This window comes from Netta rufina (assembly GCF_964035555.1).
Source record: "Netta rufina genome assembly, chromosome: 2".
Lineage (NCBI taxonomy): Eukaryota > Metazoa > Chordata > Aves > Anseriformes > Anatidae > Netta > Netta rufina.
Window position 1 is genome coordinate 41,551,970 of NC_140124.1, and position 13,461 is coordinate 41,565,430.

At 33.5% G+C, this 13,461-nt stretch overlaps 1 protein-coding gene across 1 annotated transcript in view; it reads right to left on the reverse strand.

Annotated features, from left to right (window-relative positions):
* The window catches only part of NEK10 (NIMA related kinase 10), a gene marked incomplete at both ends in the record, with an annotated part of 96,935 nt that overhangs the window by 48,104 nt on the left and 35,370 nt on the right, over positions 1-13,461 (reverse strand). The window contains 3 exons of the mRNA XM_084306658.1: positions 1,613-1,683; positions 2,314-2,443; positions 8,742-8,810. Of these exons, the coding sequence (XP_084162784.1) occupies positions 1,613-1,683; positions 2,314-2,443; positions 8,742-8,810 (270 nt within the window). The remainder of the gene's footprint in view (positions 1-1,612; positions 1,684-2,313; positions 2,444-8,741; positions 8,811-13,461) is intronic.

Below are 13,461 nucleotides of genomic sequence, written 5' to 3' on the forward strand. Positions count from 1 at the left end.
CTTATCATTGATTTATTGTTTTTACATATGACATTCATCTTTAACAGGCATTGTGTTTCAGTCATTTGGAAATTTACTTCCTCATTTCATGTTTTCTCATCTATACTATCAAAAAATCTCCCTATTACTGCATTTCTTTGCTGTTCTTTCATTCTGCCTAAATATATCACAAAGTATAAGATAAAAACTAAACATAATATCTCGTTTAAGAACTAACTCAGAGTAAGAGAATCAATAATACTTTTAAACATTTTATGCTACCTGTTGCTTTTAAAATAATCTGGGAAATGCTTATGAAATAGGAAAAAAGCAATGCTAATTTTTCATACAAATGCCTATCTAGTCATCCATTTAAACCAGGTAGTCCCAGTATAATAATGAAAGGAGCATAAAGATATGGGACTAGAGAACCTGTTTTAATACAGCTGCTACATATATAATTACAAAGGGTAACTCAATAACTGACCTTGAAAGAACCATACTACACAGTTTCTCATCATTATCAAGACGAGAAAGAAGGAAAAGACAGAGGCCAGATTCTCACATCATAGCTTTATCTAAGTCATTGATAAAGATGTGTTAAAAATTATAAGTGATTGTAACATGTATCAATACTGATATGTATACTGCCTTGAAGCTATTTTCTGGATACATTTGGAATTATTGTATTATTCTTAAATGGAGAACAATGAATGAGTAAAGCCAGTTATTCTGACTACAAATACCTGTAAATATTTAAAACTATTATTTTCAGGACCTTTGAAACTTAAATCTTAGTTGTATTAGCTCCTATCCTCTCCACTGTAGATCTTCATCCTCAAGGTCTTTAAATAACAGAAACATTTTTATTTTTTTTTTGTACAATAAAACATAGTATTAAAATGGTACAGTTTTTGCACTATAAAGTGCTTTTTTTTAGAGATGGAATCAACAGCTGATTGAAAAAGAAAGCTATTTTTGTTATAAGTGGAGTTTTTCTAAAGTGGGCTATCAAGGGAGCTAAATCTCTTAGGAGTGCACTCACTTTCTATACTTTGCCTTACATATAACATTATCACCAGGAATATGTAGTCATAGCTAAGAGAAATACGTGATGAGTGAGTGGAACAAAGAAATGTTTGCCTTTTCCTCCATTACTGTGTATTTTCCAATTTGTTAACAGTATTAGAAGTTAGTGGGAAATGTATTTGTCAGTCACAAACACACAAAGCTATGAATGTGATCATACATTGATGTATAAAAAAACATTTTGCAACAGGGTTACCTACTTGACCACAAACTGCTCTTAGAAATTACTCAAAATGCTGTAATCTATGAAAAAAAAATAATTTGATGTGTAGGGGATCAAGTATAGCACTGGTAGTGTTAAACTTCAGTAATGATTCTACACTGTCTTGCTGAATGTGCTGACTCTACTCGCATGCAATTTTTAGACTCACCTATACCGCACGTGTTATTAGCAAGGTGAGTGGATACCTCCATTAAATAAGAAGACAAAAACTAACAGTTGCTAAAGTCAGCAAAAGTCAGTGTCATATTGTCACTGCTGGAAACATACAAAACAAAACATCCTTTCAGCAAGATATCAAAATAAAACTAGATGAATATCTACCTTTTAATAGTAAGTGACACTTTTTCAGAGTACAGTCCTTCTGGCACAGGTTCATACACAGCCCCTACTATCTGGAAAAAATATCTATAGTTAATTGAAGAAAAAAATATTAAGTTTTTTATTTGGAAATTTCATATTATAAATATTTATTCTTGAAACAACTTGATGGGCATTACATCATCAGCTCTAACTTGAAAAAAAAAAAAAACTTAAAACGTCTTCTAATGCAGAATGTCAATTCAAATCAGGTATTCACATTGATGCATTGATGGACATAACCACTGTAGATCAAAGGCCTGTAATATCTGAATAAGGGAAACATAACATTTTTACTTTTTTTTTTTTATTTGTCATCATGTCCTAAGATAATACACAGCCCTATCAAAAATCTAATATTATAGTACATTCAACATCTTTTATATATTTAAATATCCTCTCACATAATGCAATGATAAAAATATACTAGTCTGAGAAGTAATAATATGCTTATATTTGCAAGCAATTTCTGAAATCAGAATGACAAGATAATTGCTATACTATGATACTATGAATTGATAATACTATAAGCTATAGTATTAACATACTATAAACACTCCTGCTCACTGGTCCAGAGAGCATCTACAACCTTAAATATGAATTCTCATGGATCTAGCAAAAACATAGAAAAATAATTAGTAAATTAATCTGGCAAGCCTGAATACCTTAGTTGCCAAGGAGAGCATATTGGTGCTGTAAAATGGTGGGTTCAGAGTTGCCATTTGATAAAGGATGCATCCTGCAGCCCATACATCAGCTTTCTCTCCATACGGTTCACTCTTCACAACTTCAGGGCTAAGTAAAAAATAATTCAATCCACAAGTATTTAATTAATAGTTTTCACATAGTGGTAAGGTGATTAAAAAAAAAAAATCCTTAGTTACTCACTAAAACATATTATCAGAACATATACAATTACTTTCAAAAGGTTGCATTTATTTTTTTACCAGCCAAGTTCTTTAAATGGAAGTACAATTAATAGATTTTCTGCTTCTACTACAATTCTCCTCACAACTCTAGTAGTTTAAATTTTGTTCACTTGTCCTTTCCACTTATTTCATTTTATAATGTCTTTGGAATTAATGGATACAAATTAACTAGAGGATTCAGAACTTGCTTATGATGAAGGCAATTCAATAAAATGCACTAGAGAACGGATAAATATATTACATCCTGTTGCAACTCAAATATCTGAAAGATTTGATTCACATTCCTAATTTAGAACACTAATGTATCTGATTTTACTACTAATGTGAGAAAACAAACATTACTCATGATATCATTTCCATCCTGCTAAAACTATTATAATGCATTCTCTGTGATGACACTACATGGACACTCAACAGCCTAATGACAATTTAAAAAATCCAGTGAAAAATCCATCTAAAGCAAATGAAAGAAGGCAGTTATTTCAGTTTTGACTCAGTACAAAACAGACTCCACTTCTTTCTCTTAATTTCTTCAGTACTTTTCATAAATCTGGAAGACAATGATTTATAAGGATAGGGATATTCTGACACTGGAATTTAAGTTTTAGCAGGAAGTAAAGGTTGTCTCACATGGCGGATTTTTCACTTGACATCTTCACTCTATTTAGAGATGTAAAACATACTTGACTACTTTCATCTGTAAAATCAACTTGAAACCATAGTATTTTTTCCTTTTCCTTCCAGCTTAGAATTTGGACTCACTTGCAACGTTCTGATTACACTACAGATTATCTTTGGTAAAGTATCTTTTTTGGAGATGAGAGGTACTGCGTAAATTCAGTACTGGATACAGTCTGGGTAAAGTGCTAGAAGGTATGCTGCTGGTATATACCAAATAAATGAAGAAATCACATTAGAAAAAAAAATCAGATGACATCCCTTAGACAAACTATTATGTGGAAGTGGTATTAAATGATCTTAGCAGAACAGAAAGTCAAAAGGAAGGTCACAGTGTGGGGAAGTGATATAGACTGACAGGTCAGACATTTCAGGTAAAATTATCAGGCAACATAAAGATTTCTGTGTGAAACCCATTTAACAATTTCTCTTGAATTTTGCTTTTGTTATTATATAACAATGGGAGAATAAAGGACGTTGAATATTAGAACATAATAACCTTTCTGGAGCTGGACTGTCATTATTCCTCATTGTGACACCAGTTCTTTAGTGGACTTGGTAGAAATCTCATCTTTAATGTATTAAATGTGTCTGTTAGAGCAAAGATCAGTGTGGCAACTTAACATAAAGATGGTTAGCTTAGTAACAGCCCCTGACTTAGTAAACTTCCAAGCATGCTGCTATACAGAAAACTGAATCTGATTTGAATTTTACAATCTTTCATTCTGTGACTGAAAGTGACTAAATAACATTAAAATCCCAAACTGAGACTATTCAATCCAAAATGATGCATCTATGCTAAAAATATTATGGTTGCATAGCCATCACTGAAAGAATATGCTGAAGACAAAGGAGATAGGGAGAAACAGAAGAAACCTTAATTTGGCCTGCAGAATCTTGTATCCATGAACAACAGGGAAAAAACCTAGCTTGGTATTCAGAACAAACAGCGGTCCATTGGGCTGGTGACTAAGAAAAAATTTATTTGTTGTTACTATGATTTGGAAATCACAGAAAAAAACGGACAGGCTTTTTGAAGGTTGCAGTTATAACAGTTTCACAAAAATGCTTGAAATTAACAAAGACATTTGGTCTGCTTATTCATGCTGAAAGACTTCTCATTTTAACTCTAATCCTTTTTTTTTTTTTTTTTTTTTTTTTTAATCAAAAGGAGGACTCACAGCAGAGTACTACCTGATCTTTCCTTACAGAACAAATATCTTTAGCCAGGAGTCTCTGATATTTAGCACATTAGGATCACCAGTACTCTAAATACATACTGTCCTCTGCTTAAGAAATATGGTAAACGACTGAAGTAATATTTATCTAAGATGACCACAACATTTTTACAGAAAATCTAAAATCCTATACATATATGATATTGTGCTTTCATATAACCACTGAATTCTGTACTTCAGATTTTTAAATAGAAATTTAAAATATTTTTTATTTACTTTTAAGAGATGAAGTAGTGAAATCCCTCACCATGTTCTAAAGGCATGCCTCACCATCTGCTAGTTAGAAATGTGGGTGTCGTGCAGTACTTGTTGACTAGCAAAACAATTTTGCAGTCAAGCTGCACCTTTTGGATCTGCACTGTTGAGGGATGACAGAGAAAATTCCCAGTTCTGTTCTTGTGTGCACTGCTGCCCACAAACAGGTGGGTGGTGGGAGTACATACGGTTTCTCTAATTCAGTTGACAACTGTGTATAAACTCTCACTGTCTGGTCAAGACCAGAAAGAATTAGTAGAACCAGACTTTGAAATTTATTCCATAAAAATCTTAAAAAAATCTGTCTTAGCAACAAGAACAGAAAAATAATTTAAGGGGGTAGCATTGGTATGGGTTTCGTTTTATTTGTAAAAGCAGGCTTCTTCCTTTAATTCTTAGATTAAGAGATTTGGATTGGACAAAATAGGACAGTGGCATTAATTAAATTTCTAGCAAACAGATGTGCACGCCATAAAATGCATTCAGTGTAAAAATAAAATACTTAAAGGGAGAAACTCTGAGCTGATAAAGAATTTAAATTTCATCGCTTCCAGGGCTGATCATACTGCTGCAAAGCAGCAGTGCAGATGCTTTACTCTATGATATCCACAGTCTTGAATATTATAAGAGGCAGTGGATACTTTAAAAAATTGTCATTTAGTGCTCGCAGTTAACTTATTCAGAATAATTGATGCAGTTTTCTTCTAGGTTTACAAATCACTGTTCGTTTCAAAATTACATATTCAAGCAGAAAAGGCTTACTTCAGCAGCATTATGTTAGAGTCCTTCATTGAACAAATGTCCATGGCAAAAGCAAGGCTAAATCCATCTAAATGAAAGACAGAGCTATATCCACAGAATAATTCTCTAAATTCTCAGTATCCTTGAACAGACTGGTTTACAATTGTTTCTCAGAAAGCTCACTCTTGGTCATCATATGAGCATTTCTTTTGTATATAACAACAAATAGTCTTCAACACCAGCAGCTTTAAAATGTCTTGAATTTGATACAGGCATCTATTAATCCAAAGTTATTTTTTTTTCTTTTTTTTTTTTCCTTCTGAACTACTCTTATGAAATTAAAGAGCTATTTTAATAGACAAGATAACTTTCCATATTATCCCCCCCCCCCCCTTTTTTTTTCTAGGGTGAAAAACAAATAAAATCAAATCTTATCAATATCTGTTCTAGTTATAACACAGTACCATTTCACCAAATCATCTCTATATGGCCTTGTAGATATTTTTACAATCAAATTTTCATTTATTATTTTACTCACTGATATTATTTTTTCGTGGTATTTATTTAAGAATATTTTAAACTTTACAAGCAAACTTTAAATCTGGATTCTGATACATTAGTACTATAATGTACCTATACGAAAGATAACTATCCTGCAAGGTTTATCCTGTAAGATAACTAACCTGTATGGTCTTTCATGGTCTCATTAGTTTTTACTGGATAAATGTTCCAATATGAAGGAAAAAGTTCTGAATTTGGAGGGGAAGGAAGGAAGGAGCTGAAAGAATGACAGTTTCAAAATAGCATTAATTTTATAGAGCTTCTAAGCTCTATAAAGAAATGTTGTCAATACTATCAGGCTGACTTTACATGAGACACAAGTGAAGATTTCCCATGCTGCAGAGAACTTCAATAAACCAAACTTGAGTTGTCTTGGTACAGCGTTTACTGGTCTAAGTGTTTCTGACAGCAGTTAAGTAAGGGCTGGTGTATGTCACCCTATGAAGAATACACCCAAGGAGCATCTTCAAATGAGACATGACTTCAGCTAGACAGTTATGGATTAAATGAACTAAGAATGATTCTTCAAGACTAACTCCCAGAAAATTTGATGGCTATAATGAAAGTGAAAAGAAATAAGAAGCAAACACTGCTGCAGAAGATTTTAACAATGACTGATAACTATTGCTTTTTATCATTATCATTCTTCCAATTAATTATTTACAGTTTGATGAATCACATATCACAGAATGGTAAGGATTGGAAGGGATCTCAAGAAATCATCAGGTCCAACTTCCCTTGCCAAGGTGGATTGCCCAGGTTGGCGTCCAGACGGGAAGGAAGATGAAGATTCCTGCAGTTGTATTGTTGGTTCTACAAATGCTCATGCATAGAAGCCATATCTTGTTCAGGAAGCTACCCGAGATGAAAATAGTTATACGCTAGAAGAGTATCAAATATGCTTATTTTATTCTTCCTCCCCTACATCTACATATTGCCATTTCTCCTATGGACAAGTTTGCTATATACCTTTTTTTTTTTTTCCTTCCAAACACTAAAAGAGTCTTTGCAGCTTCTATTAGCTTCAGATATTCAGATATCTTTACTAAGTTATCTATAAAATAATGTTTGTTGTGAACAATCTTTTTAGTTGTCATTAGTTGTTGGTATAAGTCATCACAGCCAAGTAGAAGAAAGAACTTAAATTTCCACTCACATGACAGACCCTACATTTTACTAAACTGCTGCAGGATACTCACACAAAAGTGAGTGTCCTGAGAGTATTACAGGAATGTTAACTACTCTATAATCAGTTCTTTGAATCACAGAAGGGCAGGGGATTGGAAAGAGAAGCTAATCACAATACCTTTGTAGAAAGAAGTCAAGGAAAACAGAAAAGCAGTTGCTGCTTGTCACAGACTTTTCTCTGGACAGTTTGCTGTAAGCTACCAGTTACATTCAGCATTGTAGATTCACAGTTACTACTTAAAGCAACAAAAGAAAGAAAAGGAGCCAAACAACTGATGGCTTAAATAAAGAGTTTCTGTGAAAATTGTTAAAAGCTATTTGCATTTCTCACCTATAAGAAGAATTTAACAGAAGCCTGTTTGGGATATTCTGTCTATGCCTTGATGACGAAGCTGGAACAGGATTTTCAGAAACTAGTTTGAAATTTTGCCTTCACAATTTTCTATTGCTAAATGTATTCTCAAGTAATTATAATTTATTACATTGTCTACTAATTTGTATATATGTTTCTCTCTATAAATGATTATTTTTTTCTTGCAAACTATTAAATATATATATAAAGTTTCTTCCTCACAAAAGACACCCTTTCAGATGTTCTAAGGCACTTCAAAAACTTCCATCTGTCAACATTCTCTGTGGTAGTCCAGCAAGTACAATGTTGAAGTCTTTTGCTTAAGTATCAGCGGCATGTAGTAGAACCAAAAATCTGCCAAAAATTCTCCTTACGTACTTGAAAGTAAGGAAGATACCAACATTGTTTGAATATAATTATGCCAGAAATCTGTTACCTGGATAAACAAATCTATGCTTAATTTGACAATGTGGAACATAAAATTAAACTTAAAGAACATGACATCTACCTCATGCTCTCTAAACAAAACCAACTTCTCTTCAAGTATCAACAGTCGCTTTTTTATAGGGAGAGAGATTTGTGTGCATATTTATACATACGCATATTTGCATGTATGCATGTATCAACATACATATATAGTGCTGCTCAAAGATATTTTGGGGCCTGTAGTGTGTAAGTGTGTAGACCTGTTGGGAAAATATCCCATAATGATACAATTCAGTTTGAATTTGGCCTTCTTGTCTGCATGCTGTATCTGTTGATCTAGAAAAAAAAAAAAAAAAAAAAAAAAAAAAAAGCTTGCTATCAATGTGTAAAACTACTACATGTTTCTAGGCTTTTACTTCTTTCAACAACAATTGAAAAAGCCTTGCAGGCTCTATTAACAAAGGTAATGTTTATATTACTGAAGAATGCCATAAAATTTACAGCATTAACCATAAATTTATGGCATCTAATTAACTTCAAAACATGCATAGCTGTTTCCAATGGTTTTATGACTGAATTTTCAAGATTATTATATGTATCTCTGAGTAAATGTAAGGAAAAATCAAAGTATCATCAAGATGAAGTTTAGTGTTTCAGTATTACATGCAGAGCTTCCGGGAAGCATAAAAAAAGAAAAACACATCAGAGTTCTAATTTATACCTATTATTCCTTCAGACACATCATGGAACAATGTCTAAAACAGCAAGAGAAGTTATAAGTCAGATTCTGAAACCTACAGAATAAAAATCTCCCTTTAATGTGATTTTTTATGGATATTACTAAAGACAAGTATCACTACCTGGTCCACATATGTAGTATTCTTATGCATACAAAAATATGTAGAAGAATGTCAAGCTGTCAGTTTTAACAGAAATGCTGTAGATAAATTGTATCTCTAAGATGTGGCAAAGTGCTACCCATGAACATAGAAACCGAAGCATTCATATCCTAAAAAGTACTCATAACATGCATCTGACAGATACTTCTAAGAATTGATTTCTTCTAACCAGACACATTTTCCAGTGAACTGCAACTACAATTTCACATAAAATACTTTGAGGAATGGCCTTAAGTCTTAACAGCTCAACAAAAGAAAAGTTCTTTTTCCTTTTATCTATGGAACAGAAACTTGGATGTTTAAAAATGGTGAAGGTTTTTGTTTATTGAGCAATATGCCTTCCAGAATTAACTTCATGCAGTGTACTTTGTACAAATAACCTAGCTTATCGAGAAATCATATGAATATTTAAAATTGAAAGGGAGACATGGGAAAACAATTATGTGCTAGAAGATGACCACAAGCAGTAATTAATCCAATCTTATAGCAACTCTAAAATAAACCTAAATCCTGAATTACCGATTTCACACAAGTTGTTAATTTCACCTAACTTTAAACTCCTGTAAATTAGATTTATGCTAAGCTAGTACTCCAGCTCCCTCTGCAGCAAATGGAGAGAGAAAGGCATGTCAAGAGGTTGATTCATCTCATCCTAAAATAGATAAGGATGTTTAAGACACATGGGATGAAATTCATTATTGAAGTGACTATTTTTCTCCATCACTTTCAGTTGTCATCTAACTGCTTGACTTGAATTAGATCCCCAGTTTTTGAATGAGCCTCTAGAACTATAAGTGTGGAAAATATCAGTTGCCATTGTGAACAACATAATTAAAGGCAGCTTAACTCCAGATGGTTAAACTCATAAAAACTATTCAAGTATTAGCAAATAATCCTTTTTTTTTTTTTAACCTTTCCCCTCCTTCAGTTGAAACACAATGTCCCTTTTAAATAAGACCCTGGTAAGACTGTCGATACATCTCAAGCAGAAAATATGGTCACTCATGCTAAGAGAGGAAACAGAAGGAAAGACTACTGGCTGCTCTGCTTTCAGATGACTCAAACACAAACAGCTTGTTCTTCTAGGCCCTTTTTAGCATTTCTTACTAAGATGCCTATCCTATTTCCAACTCTATTTATTTCACTGTATTTCAATTATCCTGGAAGAGTATTACAAATATTCATTCTCCCACTTGCTAGCTAGTTCTTGACTTGGCTGTTCTTTGAGTCATATAACTGGCATACCTAATGCTGTCACCAGCATTTTTTGGGCCACATCTGGCCTGCCATTCCTTGAAATAAATAGTCAACCTACCACTACACAAAGATAGAAATGGTGAAAAGAGAACAGCAGACAATTAAAAACCAGTATTAACATTTCTCTAATGAGACATGGCCTCTCACTGCTCCTGTGCTTACTCTAATAATGCCTCCATAAAGTTCAAGAACCCTATTGTTAGAAAGCTATGTGCTTTCACTGATTTTACCACTGAAGAATCATAGAATGGTTTGGATTGGAAGGGACCTTAAAGATCACCTCATTCCACCCCCTCCCACCACGTGCAGGGACACCTCCCATCAGCCCAGGTTGCCCAAAGCCCCATCCAGCCTGGCCTTGAACTCCTCCAGGGATGGAGCATCCACAGCTTCTCTGGGCAGCCTGTTCCAGTGCCTCACCACCCTCAGAGCGAAGAATTTCCTCCCCATAGCTAACGTACAGAAAAATTACTAACTATTCCATGCACGAACCTGTCGGAGGGGGGAGGGGAATTAAAGGGATAGAACAAAACAAGGGAAAACTAGGGCGGTTTGACCAACCCTTGACAGAATTTTAAAATCTGTCTACTATGAAAAAGCAAGCAACTGAACAAAAGCCATGCCAGAAACTAAAGCTCAAGACCCAAGTGAAAACAGGAAACACATTTAACTGGTGACAAGTGATATAGAAAAACAGCAAATACAGTATTAAGAAAACATCAAAGACAGCAAGTTGATGTATAATGGCACTAGAATTTGAATCCACACACCATGTACTAAAGAACAAATAAAGCAGAAAAAGAAACAATAGAGACTTAGAATCTGTAAAGGTCTATAAAGATACTAATACAGCTGAAATCTAAGATAGAAGAGAATAGGGAGTAGGGAACCAGAAAGAACAAACACTAGAAGTATTCCAAGTCCTGCAATTCAGATGTCAAAGTAACACATAGCTCATTTAACGTTACTTAAAAGAAAAATAAGAGAAATAATTCTAGCAAATAAATACACATATCATTGGACTAGAAGATACTTACAAGCTCATAACATAGTTTGATGAAATGACTAATCTTTTTTCTAACAAAGAGTTCAATCATTATGATCTGTTCCAAAGGTATTATAAATTAAAAGTCTTAAACCACTGAGACAAAAGACATAATTAATATATATTAAAATAATTGTTATACAAGTTCTACATAAAGAATTATTTCCAAGAAACACGTTTACAATCTGTTGTCTTGGTAGACTATTTTTTCTTTCAGACAGCAGTTTAAATTCATCATGGAGTTTACAAAGTCATTACATATTACATTCTTTTATTTATTTCTTTCTTTCCAATTCTGTATTCTCTCCAATGTAGTATTAAATTATGTTTTGTGGTAGGGACTTCTATCATCTCCACTGGAATGTTATTCCAGAAATCAGTACAAAGATCTGCATGCCTTTTCTTTTCTTTTCTTTTCTTTTCTTTTCTTTTCTTTTCTTTTCTTTTCTTTTCTTTTCTTTTCTTTTCTTTTCTTTTCTTTTCTTTTCTTTTCTTTTCTTTTCTTTTCTTTTCTTTTCTTTTCTTTTCTTTTCTTTTCTTACTTCTTTCACATCATCTCCAGTTTTACTCCCATGTATAAAGAGGGATAAGGAGTAATTTTAAACTGAAAGAGGGACGATTTAGATTCGATATCAGGAATAATTCTTTACTATGAGCAGGGTAAGATACTGGAACAGGCTGCCTAGAGTTGCAGATGCCCCATTCCTAGAAGTGTTCACCTCCCACTAGATCAGGTTACCCAAAGCCCCATTCAGGCCTGGCTTGAATGGGGCTTTGGGTAACCTGATCTAGTGGGAGGTGTCCCTGCCTATTGCAGGAGGGTTGGAAAGAGGTCATCTTTAAGGTCCTTCCAACCCAAACCATTCTATGATTCCATAATGCTGTGTGAGACTGGATGTGGTGTCGAATATATTTCAAATGTGAGGTGACAGCTGCTATTTAGCCAAACTTGTTACTTAATAAAAATTATATAAAATTAAGACATTTAGGTGTCTTTCTATAAGTCAGTCACTGTCAACTATTCTTTATGTTCTTCCTTGAAGTTCATACATGTACAGTTTCTCTTTTTAGCAATGGTATCCTCATAATGAAACAATGTTTTATGCAGAGTTGTGCTGTAGTATACAGAGACAGTATTACCTGCCTGTCCTCAGCTATACTATGCATGAGGATTCCCACTCAAATTGCACTGGACTTTTTGCTGACACATTTTATTATAAAACTATGTCTAAACTAAAACTGCAACATCACAATTACATTTCACAGCTATATTTCATTTTCAGAGTGAATTAATCAACTTTCAGAAGATCCTCTTATAAAAATGCGGTATTAATATACTGAAAGGATTATTCAACTTCCATCTCTTTTCTAATCAAACCAGGAAATGTTCTCCAGAAGCCACATGTTCTGTGAAACTTAGGTAACATAATACAGTATACAGACTGTTTACTCCAAATTAAGATCCAGGAATCCTCCTTCACAGCTAAAAGGATGATGGACGGAAATACAATATTACAATTACCAGGAAATACAATGATGTTTCAGAAATATCATGTTAAAACTCCTACTAGTGTAGAACATTCTTACCTAGTTTTTAATGATGCCTGAAATGTCTGCTCTTCTTCATGTTTTCCCAACAGTTTTCCAAATCAGTCAAGTCCTCAGGGAATTATGATGGGAATCTATATTGCATCCCAACCTTAAAATTTACAGCTTTTCCTAGAGTTTTTCTAAAATTTCTGTACACATATACAAATGCAAAAGCAGTTATAATCATGACTCAACTAACTTTTACTTACATCTCTTGGTCTATTTTTGTTGCACCCCGTTCATAAACTGAAGATCCTTTTTGTGAAACAAATAAATGGTGGGAATACATGGAAGGAAACATACTCTACATGCATTTACAGTTTGCACTCTCTTCTGGGAAGGCTTTCAAGACAGCTTGATAATAAAGACTCTGTCACCACTAACTTCTAGCAGATTGTTTCTGGTGACTTATGAGCTGGAACAACATTTCAGAATTCATTATCAATTCCCTAAAGCAGTTCATTTCCTCAATTTTTAATGTATTAAGTGTAAACAAATCCATTTAATATATTTTGTATTCTAAATGTACGCATTGCTGGATTTTTTAATTCAAGGACATAACCAATTAAGAGGAATTTAATTAGTATGACAGTAGAATAAAAATAGCATGAAGTAGAATTTTAAAACATCACAATTACAAAGCATAATTGTATA